General features: G+C 40.4%; 2 protein-coding genes and 1 long non-coding RNA gene across 4 annotated transcripts in view; 1 reads left to right on the top strand and 2 right to left on the bottom strand.

Moving 5' to 3' along the window:
* Nucleotides 1-4851, bottom strand: part of aig1 (androgen-induced 1 (H. sapiens)) — a 34357-nt gene extending 29506 nt beyond the window's left edge. The window contains exon 1 of the mRNA XM_053687806.1: nucleotides 4600-4851. Within this exon, the coding sequence (XP_053543781.1) occupies nucleotides 4600-4740 (141 nt within the window). The 5' untranslated portion in view covers nucleotides 4741-4851. The remainder of the gene's footprint in view (nucleotides 1-4599) is intronic.
* Nucleotides 4852-15350: 10499 nt separating this feature from the next.
* LOC124626487 (uncharacterized) lies at nucleotides 15351-18570 on the bottom strand. Its single transcript, XR_006981353.1, has 2 exons — nucleotides 18453-18570; nucleotides 15351-15872 (listed from the first exon to the last, which is right to left on the bottom strand). It is a non-coding gene; the product is annotated as an uncharacterized LOC124626487 (long non-coding RNA).
* The window catches only part of hivep2a (HIVEP zinc finger 2a), a 68623-nt gene continuing 66691 nt past the window's right edge, over nucleotides 18356-20287 (top strand). For both annotated transcript variants that reach the window (XM_017492809.3, XM_017492791.3), the window contains exon 1: nucleotides 18356-18897. The gene's annotated coding sequence lies outside the window, so the exon portion shown is untranslated. The remainder of the gene's footprint in view (nucleotides 18898-20287) is intronic.

Below are 20287 nucleotides of genomic sequence, written 5' to 3'. Positions count from 1 at the left end.
GCAGTGGCAGTTACAGCATCAAGACAACTACAAGTAGTTAGGTTTGTGCAGCATTATGGTTCAGTTTTGGCCCACCCTTCTTGGCAAACCGTCTTTCCCAAGGTTATGGGGGTCCTTCTGATGTCCTTCTTTAAATGCGATTCATGTCACGAGATTGGCTCGCCATGCAAGGCTTTCTTCAGTTATTTTGGCTGTTCGTTTGGTGTCATTGTCTTGTTAAAACCTTCATCTTTTTAGGGAAGGAGGCTGTTTCTTGGGTAATGAGATTAAAATCAACCAGAAGAACAAATCTTACTAGTGAAATTCATCCAAGCCAGAAGACCCACCATACAGCAGAAGAGCCTAAGGACTGGTACATATTATACAGTCATCCCAGCAGGGCAAGCAGTTTGGATCAAGTGTCAGGTCCCAGCCAGTATGGACTCATCAAACCCTGTTGTGCTTTTTGAGCTTGATTAAGACAATGTGATACATGTCGAGCACGACATTGGAGAAGATATGCTGGAAATTCAGGTTTCAAGAAACTTTTGCATTGTTGTGATGTGTTGATCAGGATTCTCCAAAGCCTGCCTCCTGTGTCCTCATTTCTTGACATATCTACCAAGGGTTCTTCAGGGGACTTTACAAATGCGTCTGTATTCTGTTTGGCCTTTCAAATTCTCCTTTAGTACTCCAATGGAGTATGGAAGAGAGCCTGGAATCCCTGAGGGACAAATGTTGTATCCCAAAACTGAATGGTGCCCTTTATTATGCAAAGATCCTCAATGAGCAGGTGGAAGGAGTTCACAATGTCCTCCAAGCCCTCAAGTATCATGGTGTGAAGTTGAAGCCTGAAAATTGAATGAAGAAGAAGACAGGCCCAAAACTACCTTCCAAAATGCATGTAAACTGGAATCAGGAACATCAGGAAGCATCAGACCAGAGCCTCAGAGCCGGCACCAAGTTGGTCAGCAAAGAGTCATTAGATACGGGTCAAGGACATCAGCACCAGTATCATTTGCCCACTGTTCTTGATGTTTAGGTGGGCTGTGTGTTGGCTGTGAAAAGTTTAGGGATTACCTATACTATGCTCAGCACTTCACCATATACATGGACAACAACCAAATGAATGAGCATGCTAGTATGTAATTCCAGATGTACGTAGAAGCACTGTTTGAGAATACCTCTTGTGGAAACACCACAATTGTCATACAAGGTGCTAACAGAGATTCATATTTGCCAGATTTGTCCTGCCACATACTTGCTCTATTAATATTTTTAACGGAGGAGGAGGTGCAGACAGGACAGTTAAAGACGGGGTTCCCAGATTGTTTAAAATACCCATGACCACCAAGGTCTTGTTTTATAACAAATAATCTGAACTAAATGTAACACATTTTCACAAAAGTGTAAGTGCAGACAATGTGTCCATGATATACAGAACCATTTCTATTGTAAGAGACCTCACAAACATTGGGAGAGGGTAAGCAGGACCAGGGAGTAGATAATGTCTTTACAGAAATAGGTATGAAATACTTGTCAAACCAATGACTGTATATATGGGTGGATGTCATAAAAGGGATTCAAAAGTGAAGCTAAATTGTCTCTGAAGCCTTCTAGCCTTCTGGCTGTAGTACCATTTTCAACCCCGTCCATTACTATGTTAGTGAATGTGAAAAAACCCAGACTTACATTTTAAGGGGTTTGGCTAGAAATGACAGTCGAGCCTCATGAACACGCAGTCACTTTTCATGCAGCGTATCTTCAAGCTGACAGGAAGGCTACTGTAACTCAAATAACCACTTTTTACATGACCAGTTGTGAGCAGAAAAGCATCTCTGAATGCACAGTATTTGAACGCATTATTTAATAATTTGGTTGGTAAGTGTATTTCAAAAGAAAAACATGAGTGGTATAATGCTATATGTAGCTAGAATACTAAAGCAGATCATGGCGTTACTTAATAGTGCTTTATAGTGATTATGAAGTGCAGGCCTACCTTCTTTAACGGCTAGCTAACTGCTAATCACTGACTATCAATGTTGGCCAGTTTCCATGAACTTATAGCTGCTAGCTAAATTACCCCAAGTTTTTAACTACTACATTTTTTAATTCCAGATTTATAATTTAGGACTACATAACATTCTAACATGCAATATATGTGTACCCTAAGTGACTAAAAACTAATTTCTCGATACCACCTTTTCAAAGTCCGGAGGTGTGTTTGAAACACTATTTTGACCAATACATAAGAAATAAAATGCTGTCGTTGTGATTGTTGTTATGAGCTGCTCAAATTGAAAACTTCAAACTTATATTCAAAAGTATTTACCGATCAAAAAAATCCAGATGATTAGGAAATAATATACAATGTAGCCATTTGCAGTTTTATGTAAAAGACAGTGACGTTGATAGTGAAAATGAGATAATATTAGCTGTGTGAGCAGATCAGATTGAGCTGCGCTTGACATTACTTTAAATATTTCAGTTATATTTCTGCATTTTGCAGCATCTGATAGCCCGATGGCCAATATCTGAACCTGACTTGCAGTCCTCTGTTTAGTCTACTGTAATATGTAATATGTTTATTACAATTAGGTCAGTAAATGGTGCTTGCAACAAAAACTACATATGCTCAAGAAAAATATATATCTAAAATATGTTTCTATCACCTTCATATATCTGAAAATAGCATAGTATTACAGTTGAAATCAAAATTATTCAACCCTCATTGCAAATCAGGTTTACTGTCAAAATTTACAGATGTTCAGCTGTTTGCAATGAACAAATCAAACAAAAGCAATTGAAATAGTTCAACACAATGAATGCTTCAAGTGGTTTCCCCAAATTCAACCGAAAATGCAACTTACAATGACTTCTCCAGTTTCAAAGTTATTCAATCCCCTGAATAGAATCCCTCACAACAGCACAACTATGCAAAACAAGTGTTGTCTCAAGCACAACTGATACAACTAATCAAGGGCTTCATCAGTTGCACCAGGTGTGTTTGAGCTGGAACACATGAAATACCTGAACTGGCTAGGGGCAGAAAATTTGTGAAATACCTGGACGGGGCAGAAAAAGGAAGCTATCAACGACTGCAACCAGATTTCTGAGAAGGTAGGTTGTGAAAAACCTGCAGCAAGACTTGGTGGCAACAGGCACTGAGGTTTCAGTGAGCACAGTTAGGCAGAATGCAGAAGGTTTCCATGCCAGAACTCCACTAGTTGTACACCACTACTGACCCAAAAGCACAAGAAAAGTCAGCTCAAAATCTTATAAATAAGCCACAAAAGTTATGGGATTCTTTTCTGTGGAGTGATGAAATAAAACTGGAACTCTTAGGCATGATGGATCAGATGGAGAAAGAAGAATGAAGAAAGAACACTCTGCCCACAGTCAAGCATGGTAGTGGCTCGGTGATTCTCTGTGGCTGCTTTGCATCCTCTGGCACTGGAAACCTGCAGCGTGTGGAAGGCAAGATGGATTCGTTGTATCAGGAAATCCTCGAAGAAAATGTCATGCCATCTGTGAGGAAGCTGAAGCTTGGGCGTCACTGGACCTTCCAACAGGATAATGATCTCAAGCATTTCTCAAATTCCACCAAGGCTTGGTTGCAGAAGAAGTCCTGGAAGATTCTACAGGGCCATCACAGTCACCTGACTTGAACCCCATAGACAATCTCTGGTGGGATTTGAAGAAGCCGGTTGCAGCACACAAACCCAAGAATATTACTGAACTGGAGGCCATTGTTCATGAGGAATGGGCTAAGATTCCTCAGGAACGCTGCCAGAAGCTATGCATCTCGTTTGCAGCAGGTCAGAACAGCAAAAAAGTGCTCTACTAAGTGCTAAAGATGCATACCATGAAGGGGTTGAATAATTCTGAAACTGGAGAAATCATTATAAGTTGCATTTTATTACATTTTATATATAGGCCTAGCCAAATAGACAAATTAGGACAAGCTTTTAAACCTCAACTATTTGTCTTAAGGGTGAGAGCTGCTAGTGAGGACTGAAAAATGGAACATATCTACTAGTTTTCTCTACAGCTGCCTGAACTTTGCTTTACATTACTGCACATAAAAAGCCTACTTTGCAAAAAGTGTCCAAAGAACTTTCCAGTGCCAAAGGAGTACTAAAAAAACAACACCAACAACTTTATTACCACCTCACGTGCCATTTCTATTAAATTCATTGTATAACTGAAAGAAGAAGAAGAAAAAAAAAAAAGCCGTTTATGTGGAAAACATGAGTCACGAGCTTGTAGGACAAAACACCAGGCCTACATTTACGCATGCGCAGACTGCTACCTGACGCGTCCTACATTTGCTCTTACTATAAGGATGATGCAAAACCTGTATATTTATGCAAATGACCTGACAGTGAAATATTAAGTATTTTAATGTAAACCCTCTCTTTTATTAGGTTTATTATGGCCTGTGACGTGATGTCTTACTGCACTCTGATTCACAGCCAGTGGCCAGTTTATAGACAGTCAGGAAGCCTAGCCTTACACAGTGGGACTGCATGTTTATCTCCGGGACCTGCATTTGTTTTTCAGTTGTCAGAGATGCGTGCCGAATAAATAAACATTCGCTGGGTTTGGAGGAACACTTACCAAATCTATGAACGTCAGAAACTTCCAGCTACCGCCGTATGTCTGATGCGCGGGCATGTCTATGGCTTTGTAATTGCAGATGATGGATAAATACGACAGGAGTATGGCTACTCTTAGGATTTGGGAAGGAATGAGCGCCATGTTTATTTTCCGTTGTGGTGGACGCGCCGGCGCTGCTGTTACCTACCGCTGCTGTGTCGTTAAGGAGGAAGGAAGAGATGCTGGATGAGGTAGTGTGAGAGAGGAGGGAGGAGGGAGGATGTTGCTATAGTAACAGCTGAAGCTGCCACGCTGGGCTGTCGCGTTACGTACAGTAAGCGCGCGATATTTGCCGAGATTTGAGTGATGACGATATTTGCCGAGATTTGAGTGACCTGGGGAAGCATTCCTTTTGAGGAACTGAGAGCAAACATTCTCACAGCATATACACAGCAGTGATGACACAAAACATTATTGCATGTGTACATCATACGCCTAAACGTTGATGTTTTGGTTTAAACAAGGTGACTTCTCATATGGCCAGCTTTCCTCCCTAGTTTTTCCCCAATTTCAGCCAATTCCCATCCACCAGCCATCTCTCCCCTCCCTGCTGAAAAAAAACCCAATTAGAAACATAGAATTTGTAATGGTTTTAATGGTTAAAATGTGAATTGTATCGGTTTGAACGGAAACTGTAATGATCCCTGTGGGTCTCTACTGGGAATCTGTTGCCTTCTATTGGTGGCATGTTATGTCTAGTGGATACCATTAAGGACCAATAATGGTAATGGTTTTAATGGTTAGCTGATGGTTTGTAATGGTATTTGTAGTGGAAACCATTAGTATTTCTGTGATGATTTCTATTTTTTTCAGCAGTGCTATCATACAGCAGCTACAAAATAGGGAGGCTGAAGGCTAACGTGCGTTTCGATTTGTGTTTTGGGAAAGGTGGAGCTTTTATAACAAAGACGCACATCACAATCTAGAGCAGTGGTCAGCAACTCTGTTCCTGTTCCTACTTTGGCTCCAACCATAATGATGGCCACCTGACCATCTAATAATTGCCTTAAGAAGTTCTTATTTAAAACAGTTGTGTTAGATTTTGGTTGGAGATGAAACCCACAGGAAGTTGGGTCTCAAGGAAATAGGTTGGTGACCACTGAGCTCCAAAAGTTTCCATCCATAGGGGACTATGTTTGCCAGCATCACGTCTGTTATGCCTTTGTCAGTGGATTGTCCACTTCTCAGTTCCACTTCCAGTCTTTTTGAATTTGTTAATAAGTTTGGCAACAGTGTCATGTGATATGCTTGCTGTGTTTCCAGTTAAAGTCCATCACAACCTTGCGACAGCTTCCTGATCCAGCCATGAGAATGATCTCAATATGTTCTTTTGTCAAAGGCTATCTGAAAAAGTATGAAACATTTTGGAAGACATTTTGCTAAAAAAGTGTTAATTTCTCCTTTATGGGGACTTTTGACTTGTAGTGTAACGACCAAGACTGTACATGGATTCACATCTCACAGATAACTGTGATTAAAATACATCAGTGTAAATGGATAGTTAAAGATTTGGAAGAACATCACCTGGTCTATTTCCAGTGTTCAGCTGCCCGGTTGGGTGAGTCAGCGCCCACTGTCGCCTCAGATTCCGGTCCTTGGCCTACAGGAGTGGAACCCAGTGTGGTCATTTGTAGCCCATCCACCTCAAGGTTCAACATGTTGTGTGTTCTGAGCTGCTTTTCTGATGACCACTTTTGTAAAAATGGTTATAGAGTGCCTTACTTCCTTTCAGCTTAGACCAGTCTGGCCATTCTACTCTGACCGCTCCGACCTCTCACTGGATGTTTGTTCGTTTTCGCCGCATTTTGTGTGAACTATTGAGACTGCTGTGTGTGAAAATCCCAAGAGATCATCAACTTATCTCATACTCAAATTAAGTATTAAAAACCTTTAATCAGCCTTTTATCACCTAAAAACTGCATAAAGGTGAATAGTTTCTGTTAGCTATTCCTTTTCTTTAAAATGACCTATTATACAATACTTTCAGTACTGTGTTAATTAGTATTAATCATTAGAATAGATAATATTACTTAAAAAAACATTCTTTTAGCCTGGTCTACCTAGGGTTTTTCTCTCTCTTTTTTTTAAACGTTAATTTTTATTAATTCATGCCAACTGAGTTTTACTGGATTATGTAACTTGTCTATTATGAATCAGAATACATGAACAATGTCACGTATCAAGAAACTCTGGACTCCACTTCCCATCAGCCACTGCACTGCTCTAGTTGTCACATGACCACCTGCACCTGATTCACGTTTTGGTTAATGAGCATTCACGTGTATATATAGTCCTGGTCTGCACTATGTGCTGGTCTTTCGTTGTCTTAGACCCTGTGTTCCATGTTTGACTCACGTTGTTTATGTCTCGGTGTTTGTTTCTTGCCACAGTGTGTTTAGTCAAGTTTTCTTAGTGTCTTTGTTTCTCGGTACGTTGCTGCTAATAAATGTCACTATCTGCACCTGCTTCTGGCTCAACCTCCGATTTGTGACAAACAATCTGAGTCTGACATAGAATACACAATGTTTTGATGCTTTTTTTCCCCTTCTTATTCAGTTGCTTATGTTTTTATATCATGGTGATTATGTAGTGTGTTAATGGAATTCATATAAAAAGCCAACATCGTGTCTGAAATTGCTCCACCATTCATTCATTCATTATTTACTGTCTAAAACGTTCTACTGTAAATAGCGCACTATGTAGTGCAGCAATAAAGGGGTAATCAAACAAATTACCAAACAAATTGAAACCACAAAAAAAGCAGCTTTAAAGTATTAAAATAGCAAATTTATGTCTCACATACATCCATAAATACCCACAGGCTTTTGTGGCCATGAAACACATTTTATTCTTATGTAAATATGAAATTGTCCATCCTGTTGGGTACAATTTGGGGAGAGAAATTGGTTAAGAATTGTAGTGCACATGGGTTGCACAGTGCAATATGGGTAATAATATAGTATTATTTAAAGTAGCCTGATCCTTAAGGTCAAAATGATGCTTTATAGAGAGTGTGTGTGGTGACTGAACTTCAATTACAGCACACATCATAATCCAGTATGGCAGAACTACAACTCTACACAAGAAGATCCTGAGGAGTATAATGAGTAGTCACAACTAATTACAGTAAATGAGCTATAATCCATCACCTAGTTATACCATCCAGCCTCAAGGCTTTGCGCTCTGTTACCTATTCTTCTTCCTGCACACAAATGACTGCTAATGAACTGTCAAACTACTCAGGTTTGCCAATAACATCACCCTAATGTGAGCCATATATAACAATGATGAGTCCTTTTACAGACACCCATCAACCAGCGGAACTTGCATTGTATTTATTGTTTACTGTGCATACGTCCTGGTTTATTATCATCTTAAGTAGCTGCTTTATCCTGGTCAGGGTCATTGTGATTCCCGAGCTCATTCTGGAAACACTGGGCATGAAGTGGGAACACACCATGGATGGGTCACCAACACACACACACACACACACACACACACACACACTCATACAATTCATTGTACAAATTCACCTACTGATGTGGTTTTTTTTCTGGAGGTAGTATAATATATTACAACTATATACTCTGTGTAATGCTCCTACATGTACAACCATGTTGTAAATTTTTTTTTTCAGATTTCAGATTTTTCTTAGTACTTATATTAAGTATATACAGTAAGTGAAATCAGATTAACAGAATATAATATCTGACTATATAATATAATAATATACTTGTGCATGTAAAAGTATCTCGAGACTTCATATCAGCGGCACAAGCCCAAATATACAGAATTTTGCCAATATTCCAATATGCTAATATAGCCAATTATACATATGGCTTATTTCCGACTGATAATGTGGGTTGTTTGGATGTCTCCTGTTGTTTGGATGATGATGATGATAGTGCATGAAGTGTTGCTACCTTCATCATTATCTCATCAAGCAATAAACAATATGTAAACAAATTCACAGATTTCATTGAATTGCTGCTCCTACAGGTTTTTTCTACATGGTTATTCACCACAGAAATCACAAGCATACATGCACACTCATGCACACAGAGAGAGAGAGAGAGAGAGAGAGAGAGAGAGAGAGAGAGAGAGTGAGAAGGATATAGAGAAAGCATTGACTGAGGCATGTGTCCATTATTAAGGCTTTTGATAGAAAGGTGAGAAGAGCGGGCCTTGCTGAAGAGAGATGTGAAAACAGAATGCATTCACTGGTAGGAAGCTGGTGACAAGGAAGTTAATCTTCTCTCCATGGAGCCGTTTTTCAAAAAGAAGGCCATGCCAGCAAAAAGCTGGGCAAACAAACATGAGAATGATGAGCCTCTGTTGGTTAGAGTAAAATAAAAATAAAACTCCTCTCAATACACAATCCTTATTACCTTTTATGGTTTAAATGATTCTAAAAACTAGAAGCCAAGCTACAGTATAATTTTGGTATTAAGAAGTGTTATTTAAATTTCTCTAGACATGAGTCTTGAGACCATTATCTGTACCAGATAATAAAGTACTATAAACTTATATTTTTCTGATAGAAGCATGCCCGGTATGAACATCCTGTGTATATATAGACAGCAGCGAACATAATTACAAAGAAAAATGTCCCAGGAATGGCTTCATCAAAACAAGTTTAAGGTTTTGGAATGGCCCAGCTAGAGCCCAGACCTAAATCCAATCAATAATCTGGTGATCTGAAGAGGACTGTGCACAGGAGATGCCCAGTCAATCTGACAGAGTTAGAATGCTTTTGCAAAGAAGAATGGGAAAATATTGCTAAGTTAAGATGTGCTAAACTGATTGACTCTTACCTAAACAGATTGAAAGCTGTTATAAAATTAAAAATAAAAGCACTAAAGGTGCTTCAACTATGTATTAGTTTAGGGGTGTGCAAACTTATGCAACCAGGTTATTGTACTTTTTTCTTTTTCATTTTTCCCTCCAAAATGATTCTTATTGTTCTTCACTTTAATTTATATGTTGCAATTTCACAGTAAAGGTAGAAAAAGTTCTGATATGATTTATCTTGTTTTTTTTGTTGTCGTTTTTACATCACAGGGGTGTGTAGACTTTTTTTTTTTTATATCCACTGTATATTAATTATTAGGGATTAAATCAATTTGCACTGGTATTTATTACCCCCAAGCAGTTTAAACAGACCTTTAAAACATGATTCCTTAGTTTGTTCATGATGAAGCTCAGAATTGGGTTAAGTGGCCTGAACCTCCGTTATTTGCAGTATGAGAGGTCCCCACAAACCTCTGCAGGGTTCTCCCCATTCAAATATACAGTACATGCACAAGCTCTGCAATGTATTAGATTTCACTAAGGAAAATTGAGAAGACAGACCTTCAACTGGTAAAACTGAAATTCATTATATTTCTGGTCCTGAGAGCAAAACTCCACACCTTGGGACAACTAACACAGTAGAATTTGTGTTTGGCTCAAGAGCGACAGTTCCGACTATATGACAGGGGAACACAATAATTTGCTCAGCAAAGTGTTCATATTATTACCCGCATTAAAGTCTAAATTACGCATTAAGTGGCAAGGGCCCTTTAAGGTAACAGGTGAACAGATAGAAGCGTACTGTAAATATACCATCTCAATCTCTTGAACCCATGGAGTTCATGCAATTCATGCAATTTTGGTGACGGTGGTTCCCGAGAGGGAGGAGCTGCGACTGGCAGTATACCTAAAACACATGGCCTATCCCAGTCCCTAGTGAAGAGCACAAGTTTCCAGGTCATAAGAGAAATACCCAGACTTTTATTTTCCTCTACTCACTCACACAACACTCCTAGAACACCACATTTAGACTCCCCCAGGCATGGTTATACACAGCTGGCCCTATCATTTACCTGAACACAAAATAATGTATTTTGGGATGAACTCAAGGCTCAACACGGAAGTAATCAGGGAGTCCTGTAGTGATTGGAGCAGCCCCATGGTCTTGATGCTGACAGGTTGGTCCGCTTGTCTCACTTTTTTATGGCACATTTTTTTTCAACATTGGAATTTCACAGATTCCCTTGTCTCCAATGTTCCGAGAACAAACAGCTTTTTCCACTTCTTTAAGTTACACCAATTTGTCAGCCTTCTATTTAGTTAGTTTGGAGCCCCAGCTATGTTTCAACATCTTATGGACTAAATATTTATACTGCACATATGCTGATGCATATTTACATGATATAATCCATCCATCCATCTTCTACCGCTTACTCCTTCTTCAGGGTCGTGGGGGAACCTGGAGCCTATCCCAGGGAGCATGGGGCACAAGGCAGGGTACACCCTGGACAGGGTGCCAGTCCATTGCAGGGCACAATCACATACACACCCATTCATACACTACGGACACTTTAGACACGCCAATCAGCCTACCATGCATGTCTTTGGACTGGGGGAGGAAACCGGAGGAAACCCCCTGGAGTAAACCCCCGCAGCACAGGGAGAACATGCAAACTCCGCACGCACATGGCCCAGCAGGAATCGAACCCCGGACCCTGGAGTTGTAAGGCAAACGTGCTAACAACTAAGCCACCAACATTTGAGAGCCATGTTAAATTCCTTGAGATGGACTCAGAGCAAAGTCTTGTACAATTGGAAGGGTGGAATTATGGTATCTGGGCTTCCACTTTGACCATGGGTAGGTGCATCTCCAAACTGAGAAAATGGTGGCAATTACAGCCTGCCCAAGACTCCTGACCATATAGGGGTGAGGCAGTGTTAAGGGCTGGCTGGCTCTTATCATAGGTTTTACTGTATTTTTTGTATATCACCAGGCTGTGGACTGATCTCACTAAAAAAAAGAGCCCCGATCCAGTCCAGTGGGCAGGGCTGTGTAGACAGGCTTTTCGCCAGATAAACACGGTTTAGTGTGGGGGCCCACTGTAGCATTCTCCTGACTTCGCTCTCCTTTTTGTTCTGCAGACAAACTCATTGCACAGAGGGCTGGCTGAAGTACAGCACGATAGAGAAAGAGTGCCTGGCCCTCAAGTGTGTGGTCCTCATCCTCTGAAACTACCTGTTAGGGCACCCCTTTTAGCCCTCTCACCTCTTTTCCCCCACTCCAATGGCCCCACTGCATGAAATCACTTGCCACTCACTTGTTGGTGCGGATGACTTGTTGGTATCTGGCATGTTCAGGTTCCAGCATTTCAAGTTTCCACAGAGAGCCAGAGAGCGGTGGAGTTGGCGGAGCTGACATAACACTCATCTTGAACTTGAACTTAGTGGAACTTGACAAGCCTTGAATGGTTTAGTGGATTTTGGTTTAGCTTGATTTTTGGGAAGTGGAAGAGAAGCTCGCTAAAAAGTGCTCTTGCCAAAAAAAAAAACACATTGAAAACTAAAATAAAAGAAGCACAAAGCTGTGTCAAAATTGCAAAGCTGTGTCAAAAGTCTTCCTTCTCACACTGACACACACACACCAGGTTCTACATACAGATTAACAAATCCAGTATGTTTGGATGGTGTACTACTTTGACATACCATTTGACCGTCACTATGTTCTGTGAGCCCACAGAGTTTCCTTTTTCTGAGGCCAAAGTTTTAATGATGTTTGGTACAGACGTGTGTAATTTAGAATATCAGCGGTCACACAAGACGTGGGCTGGAGAGAGCTTGTTTTTTTTGGGTTTTTTTGTGTCTTGTAGGGATGTTGATGACTCTGGCCTTGGCACAGGGAACTATATGTGCGTAAAGGTTATGTCTGAAGGATTAGATTAACAGTTTCCTTCCTGTTTCCATTTGCCAAATCTACAACTAGATTTTTTTCCCAAGTCACCAACTGTTTAAAAACTGGTTGACATAGTGAGAAAATGTGAACACACTGTACAAAGGATCCCAGAAAATCGTCTTATGTGAAAAGAAAATAACAACAGTATCTTGCTCAAGGTTGATAAGCTTCCTCAGAGAGATTTCTGTATGGCGCCTGGAGCTTTATGTTGAAATAAATAAGTACATTTTTCAGTGAACGTGATTCACAGCTCTAAACCCGTATAACAAGATTGTATGACTGTATTTTAAAATCAAGATGTGATACAATATGAATATGAATTTTGTAAACATGACAAGTAGCCTAGGTGACAGTGTAAACAAAACAATCTAGGATTCCCTCAGGTCAGATTGTGTGTTGCAGTGTCACTGTCCAGCCACAGGAGGAAATTTTGCACATTTAGGAAAATGCAAGGAAAAAAGATGGGGAGCCATATATGATAATTATAGTCCCTTTACAAATTCCTTTTGGGTATTAAAGATTTTTCGGATGTAGGCTACAGGTCAGGCAATGCACATGGTGCTTGACAACACACTGGCCTAGGCTATTAGGCCAGGCCATAATGCATACGGAGTTCTGTTTTATTGCTCTGTTGAAAGGTTACTGGTGCAGATACTGTCCCCTTACCATATGGCTATACTTTTACTATATACTCTGAGATAGTGAGCTGTGCTTTATGACCAAATAGATAAGATGAAACATGAAGGAATGTCTCAGGGTGAGGTTTTACTATTGGCAACCTACATTATAACGCAGTCAAGATTGACCTTTATCAGGTGAAACCTGTTCTTATGTAATTTCCTGGCAGCAAAGCAAGAGGAGCTGGGATTCCAGAGAATGACGTGGCACTGAGTGTGTAGTTTAGCAAGAAGAAACCGAGGGCTCTACAATAGTGCATTATTGCTTAGGGGGGAAGAAAAGCATAAAACTGGGTGTGGGACTTTAATTCCAGTGAGTAATCGCTGACAATTTCTGTTGCTGAGGCTTTATAAGGTCTGTACTGGAAACAGACATGTCCTAAGGTTCTGTGTGTGTGTGTGTGTGTGTGTGTGTGTGTGTGTGTGTGTGGAGGGGTTAAAGTGGAATTTGAAAAATCGTGAAACAGAAGAACTTGCAATTTCGGTTAGAACTCACACATGAATTTGGACATAATGGGCCTCATTTATTAAGCTGGATACGAACGGGTTTATTTGTAAATCATTCATACGAGCATCTCAACAAGAAATTTGGTATTCATAAATATCCTGTAATTTCGGAAAAAAATGTTCGTATCCTACTCGTGCTCATGATTGTGTGTAAATGTATGCATTCTGACAGTAAGTTAACTTATGCAGACTAACTAATGTAAACATAGACTTGATCGACTCATCATGATCAAATCATGTAATTCACATGGATTCCTGCACTTTTATCCTCTATCTGGAATATACTGTGGAGCTTAAGTACATTTTTATTTATTTTTATTACATTTACGGCGTTTAGCAGACCCCACTATCCAGAGTGACTTATAGAAGAGTTTTGGAGTCTCTATCAAAAATGCATTCTCATGCCTGTTCACTAGGTCTGGGACTCAGCGCATCATCGAGAACTTGTGGTGAGAACCAGTCATTTTATTACGTGAAGAATAATGAAAAAAAAAAAAAGGTAGCCAGCACAAACCCATAAATCAAGAAAATTAAAACTAATCATTCAATCATGACATGGCCGTAAGCCGTAAACAAACGTCTCAGCTGATGCAAGGTCATGTTTATGAGTGAAAGGATGTTTAAAGACTAGTATGATTTTTTCAGAGGATGAAAACTGGCTTATAAATCAGTTCCTTTTACCACGGGATCTCCGTTTAACTCTGCAGCAGTTCCATTCACTAAACACAATTTAAAAATAGCTGTTTCCCTGTGTCACGTGCTTGGACTGCATGATCACCTGGGTACAGTGTAGAACTTTTTTTTCTCCTCCAGTTTCATGTCACACCATTTTCTTTTCACCTTACTTAATTCACATCTAAATGTCTCTATATTTGGATGCTTTCAGTTGCTTACACTGCTAAATATTTTTTTTATTGGCATAGAATTGAGTCAGAATAACTTCCACTTCTGCCTTACTGCCTTTTCTTTCACTGTTTAGTCATTATTTAGTGTTTCTAGCCCTGTGCACTTGACCTTTTATTGAATTTTATGGAGGTCACTACATGCAAATGAGCCGTGTCAGGAACCTTACAGGTGACCAACATACGCACCCAGTCAGCCTTTCTGAAACCTCTTATTCGGTTTGACTTAAGCAAACATAAATGGTAAATGTTCTGCACTTATATAGCGCTTTTATCCAAAGTGCTTTACACTGTGTCTCATTCACCCATTCACACACACACACACACACACCAATGGTAGCAGAGCTGACATGCAAGGTGCTAACTTGCCATCGGGAGCAACTTGGGGTTCAGTGTCTTGCCCAAGGACACTTCGGCATGTGGAGTCATGTGGGCCGGGAATCGGACCGCCAAGCCTACGGTCAGTGGACAACCCGCCCTACCACCTGAGCCACAGCCGCCCCTGCACACACAACAATACTAAAAGATTGATAAATTAGGCCCAAGTTAAAATGAAACCTTGCAGTAAAATACTTAATTCATTTAGATTGTAGTTTTCACATCAAATCTAGCATCAAACGTGTGTTTGTGAGATCGGATTACACTATGGACTATCCTGCTAACCGCTAACCGGGAGTGGATGCGTGGATGCGTTTTTCATAACATTGTTAAGTGACTTCTCAGAGAGTAAAGAGATGTAGGGGTTGTAAGAGAACCGTTTCTTAAGTCTGAGCTTGCCAGTGCCATCTTGCCAAAAATTAATTCCAGGTAAGTGTAAAGCTCTGCAGAAATGCTCCTATTAAAGAGATCACACTGGTTAACAGGTAATTCAGCCAAAACACTGTATGTGGGATATGTAATTATTTATTTATTGCACATAAGGCAATCAGCATGTGAACATAAAAAAATTAAAAATAATAATCTACGTAAGCCAAGGATGACACATAGGTCCCATGATAGGGTGTCACACCTCTCAAAATATGTGTAATACCGATCACACTTTCACATAACAAAATAGCACAATCAGGAATGTGATAATAGCTATCGTTTCTGTCAGCGTTTGTTTTTTTCTTCATTTTTTTCTTTCACTATTTAACTGCTGATTAATAGTTTAGTTCAGTGGGAATATCCATAATGTTTCCTGGAGAAAATGACTCCACGTTGCATGCAGACACACCAGCAACCGCATTCTGCATTATGTGTTAATAGACACTGCTGAAACACGGCCTGAGGGTCAAAAAAAAAGCAGATTTCCTTCTTGTGCACTGTGAAGGGACAGCGCAGTCGACTGTAAAATTGTCTCCAAGCCCAGTTCCCATGCTTACATTGATTTACCTAGCAGTGTGATCCCTTTGGTGATGCCCTTGCCTAAAAAAAAAGTGAGAGCGATAGAGAGAGAGAGAGAGAGAGAGAGAGAGAGAGAGAGAGAGAGAGTGAGAGTAGGAGGGATTCCAGGTCATAGATAACATTATTGCTAACACAAGGCACTCTGGCCTAGGTCATAGTCCACTTAACACAATATGCAGACAGGCAACACACACACACACACACACACACACACACACACACACACACACACACACACACACACACACACACACACACACACACTCTTTCATTGAGACTTTTGAACAAAACCTGTATTCCTTGATGCCCTGCACCATGTTTGCACACACAGAAGCTGGCTTTTAGAAGTATTTATTTTAAGAAATCAGTAGAACACCTCCCTCCAGCTAAGAACCTCACACAAATGTTTGGGTCTTCCTTTTCTATGCAGTTGAGGATCTGAGCAACCTGCATTGACGTATAATAATTCAATAAAAATTATTGATTGAATTATAAATGAAATTGAATAAAATCCTTCACACACACAACATCAGCTATTATAATCTGGAGCTAGAGAAGATGTGTTTGAGGAAACTACATAATGTATGATTGCAACAAAATGATTACAAAGGCCTCAAAACATTAGGAAGACAGCTGGGTCACATTCTAACCCATGTAAAAAAGAAAGTATGAGCCACCAACTGTAAATAGTTGATAACTATCTGACTTGCTCCCTCCTGATTTCCTCAATTTTGCATATTTCTCACAATAAATGGTTTCAGATCCTCATACAAAATGTACTATGAGATAAAGAGATTACTAGGAAATACAAAACACATTTTTACATGATCAGTTCATTTATCCAGGTAAAAAAAAGTGTATGCAACACCTATATCACCTGTGTGAAAAAGTGATTCTACTCTAAACTTAATATATGGTTGTGCCACCTTTAGCTGCAATCAAATATCTCTAATATAATTTTATGAGACATTTGCTGGTGAACCTGCTCTTGTGCTTCAGATTGTTTTCTTGCTGCATGACCCTATTTGCATGACCCTATTTGACTGATGACCAGATATTCTCCTACTGAATTTTCAGGAACAGAGCAGAATACATAGCTCCATAAATTATCCATCAGAAATGTCAACCTGAAGCAGCAAAGCATCCCCACACCATCACACTACCACCACCATGTTTCACATATTGGTATGATGCTCTTATTGTGGAATGCTATGTTAGCTTTAGGCCATGTCTTCCAAAAAGTTCCATTTTTGACTTATCAGTCCACAGAACATTATCCCAAAAGGCTTTCGGAGGGCATCAAGGTCTTTTTTCTCTCAAATGTGAGATGAGCTTTTATGTTCTTTTTAGTTAGCAGTGTTTTTTGCCTTCCCGCTTTCCCATACATGGATACCATATTTATACAATCAGAAATGTTAACCTTATCTGAGGCAATAGAAGTTTGCAGTTCCTTAGATGTTTGTTCTTTTTTGACTTCCTATATGAGTCGTCGATGTGCTCATGGAGGAATTGTGGTAAGCCAGCCACTTCTGGGAAGATTCAACACGGAACTAAGTTTTCTCCATATAGATATAATGGCTCTCACTGTGGTTTGCTGGAATCTCAGACCTTAAAAGTGGCAAATAAAGGGAAAATTTTAATGCAGACAGTGTAGGACTATCTACACTGAACATAACCATTTCTGTTTTAAGATATATTGCAAAGATTGGCTCAGGAGGAAGTAGATACACAGCACATCAGCAGGATGACTTATGTGTCATGCGCTATGTGATTCCTCTTCCAGCTGGGTTTACTGCAGATGACCAGATGAGGTGGTGTGGTTACCTGATCCATGTCCCTGCCTAATTTGCACCATACTTTATTATTTAAAAAAACAAAAACACAGATTTATCTGATCTGTACAGCACACGCAAGTTATTTCACTACATTACAGCACTCATATATACAACTGTATATAAAAGTATATTAATGCTGTTAGGAACAGCTACATGATAACAGCAGATTTTAGTGACCGGAATAATGAATTTATTTTTAAAAGTCTGAATTAAAGACTTGGATAGTTTAAGTGGTGGGTTTGTTGTGTTACACGTTGAATAGAAAATTGGACTTTATGGACATTGGACATCATAACATTCTATATGAATCAAGAGCTATAAAAAATTTTTTCCAAACATTCTTAATCAGTTCATCATAAATGTATTTCAGGATTTGTATCAAGAAAGCAAAAATGCTGGAAGTTTTGAACCTCCACCTCCACCTCCACTCCCACCCCCACCCCACACTTCGTGCCATTTGTAGCAACAAACTTTTGAACTTCATTCCTTTTTATACTTCATGTCATGATAAAAGTGCGTAATGAAGTGTTTGCACGTCATAACCGCAATTTCGTAACGTGTGACGTTTTTGCGCAAGCGTGGAACAGCATGGCTACCCGATGCGCGGCGCGGCGCAGATCGGGTAGGCGAGGCGGATCGAGTAACCGGACCACGGGGCCTGGTTTCGCTCTCTTGCACTCTGGGACGGACGCGCGCTGGGGGATCCGATGACATCACGGGCCAAACACACACACACACACACACTCTGACGCACGCGCGCTCACACCTTCACGCTGTCGCTTTTATTCTCCTGCGCTCGCGCGCACTCCCTCCCTCTCTCTTTCTTTTTTTTTCTATTCTGGGAAGCGGTGCTAGGAATAACCCAGTCTATTTCCCCCTCCATTCCATCCAGGCTCCTTCTCTGGCTTCGATTCGAGCAGGAAGCGAAGCAAAACAAACCAAAAACACCCGTCACGAACTGGACTGTTTACTCTCAACACTCGTGAACGTTCGTGGAACGGCAGCGCGCGCGCCGTCTTTCTGTGTTTATCACCTGTCCGACTTTCCATTCGCGTTCCCCATCATGAAGACACGGTGAAACTCCACACATCCTGTTACACCCGGCCAAGGAACGGCTGATTGCGAGGCGAGGCGAGGCGGACTGACATTCCTCGGTGTGTTCGGGATGTTCTGGGACGCTGCTCCGTAAAGACAATCGTGATCACAGATCGGTAAGAGCACGAACTCTTTACACTCCTGAGCTCGAGCTGCTTCTTCCCTGCGCGGTTCTGTACCAGTGCGTGCGCTTTGTGCTTATTGGAATAATCCGGCTTTTGGGGGAATACCCACTTTCCTGCGCGCGGAAAGCGGGAATGCTGCGTAATATCCCGAGGAATTTGCACAGGGACCGGGAGCGGCTTCACTGCATAGCGCGTGCGTTCGGGCAGGGATCATTTTATTAGTAGTAGTAGTTAATACATTAATTGTTACTTATAAAGGTGTTGTGAAATTCACTGTGTACATAGATTGTCTGTCAGGTGTGTGTATGTATGTGTGTGCGTGCCTGGGTTAAGGTGGGTGGGACGCTGGCTCGTTCCGGGAATGTTCCATGACGTGTTCTCCGTCAGTGAGCGGGGGACACTCTAGGGGGACTCTTGAAGTGCAGCTGTCGTTGCCACCCGACTGTATTCAAGTTCATTCCACTTCTGAAAGAACAAGCAAGTGTCTAGTGTTTTGATGCTGAACCGACAGCACAGTGTGTTTCCTTCTGCTCCATAACACTCTTATTCCCAATAATTTCTAGTGAGGCGCTTTAGATTTGCTAATTGATTATGATATAATTGCAGGCCTTGTGGTGTTTTAATTCAGTGCTTCGTAATTTTAGCCTGATATCTGCATCCTAACCCCAAGGTAACACTTGTAGCAGTGTAAGTGTGTGATCTGATATCAGTATTATGCGTTTCCTAGCAGCACATTTATATCCAGCTCCAAACATCTTCACACATTATTGAATGTTGTCGCTATCAATGGAGCACAGATCCTGTGATAACCGCTGATAAATGACTGTCGTGATTTACGAATACAGTATGTGTGAGTTAACTTATACTGTATTAATGTAAAAAAAAAATGCTATAAAAATGATCTGTAATATTTGTACAATAAGGGTGGTTTTAGAATTTATGGCAGTGTATATCAGTGCATTCTTTGGAAGACATAGCTTTTTAAAATTATATATTTTTTTTATTCATCTAAGTTTTTTAAAAAAAAATTTTTTATTTCTAGAACATATTATTCTCTTCTGTCCCAAGCATTTACACTTGTGAAATGATATACATCCACAAGGTTCTTTGAGAGTCATAAATGCATCACATAACTGCTGTCAACTTCACATTCATGAAGCTCATGAATCTCTCGTTCTGCCACATGCCAAAGTTGAATTCAGATCTGCGGAGACCACTGAACTCACTGTCGTGTTCATTCAACCAGTTTGAGATGACTTTGTGCTTTGTGTCACGGAGTGTTATCGTGCTGGAAGTGCCTATCACATGATTGGGTAAACTGTGGGTGTAAATAGATGTACATGTTCAGAAACAATTCTCAAACAGGCTGTGGCATTCAAAT

Source organism: Ictalurus punctatus, chromosome 2, assembly GCF_001660625.3.
Source record: "Ictalurus punctatus breed USDA103 chromosome 2, Coco_2.0, whole genome shotgun sequence".
NCBI lineage: Eukaryota > Metazoa > Chordata > Actinopteri > Siluriformes > Ictaluridae > Ictalurus > Ictalurus punctatus.
The sequence above is the reverse complement of the archived record's forward strand: the minus strand, read 5'-3'. Positions and strand labels throughout refer to the sequence as shown.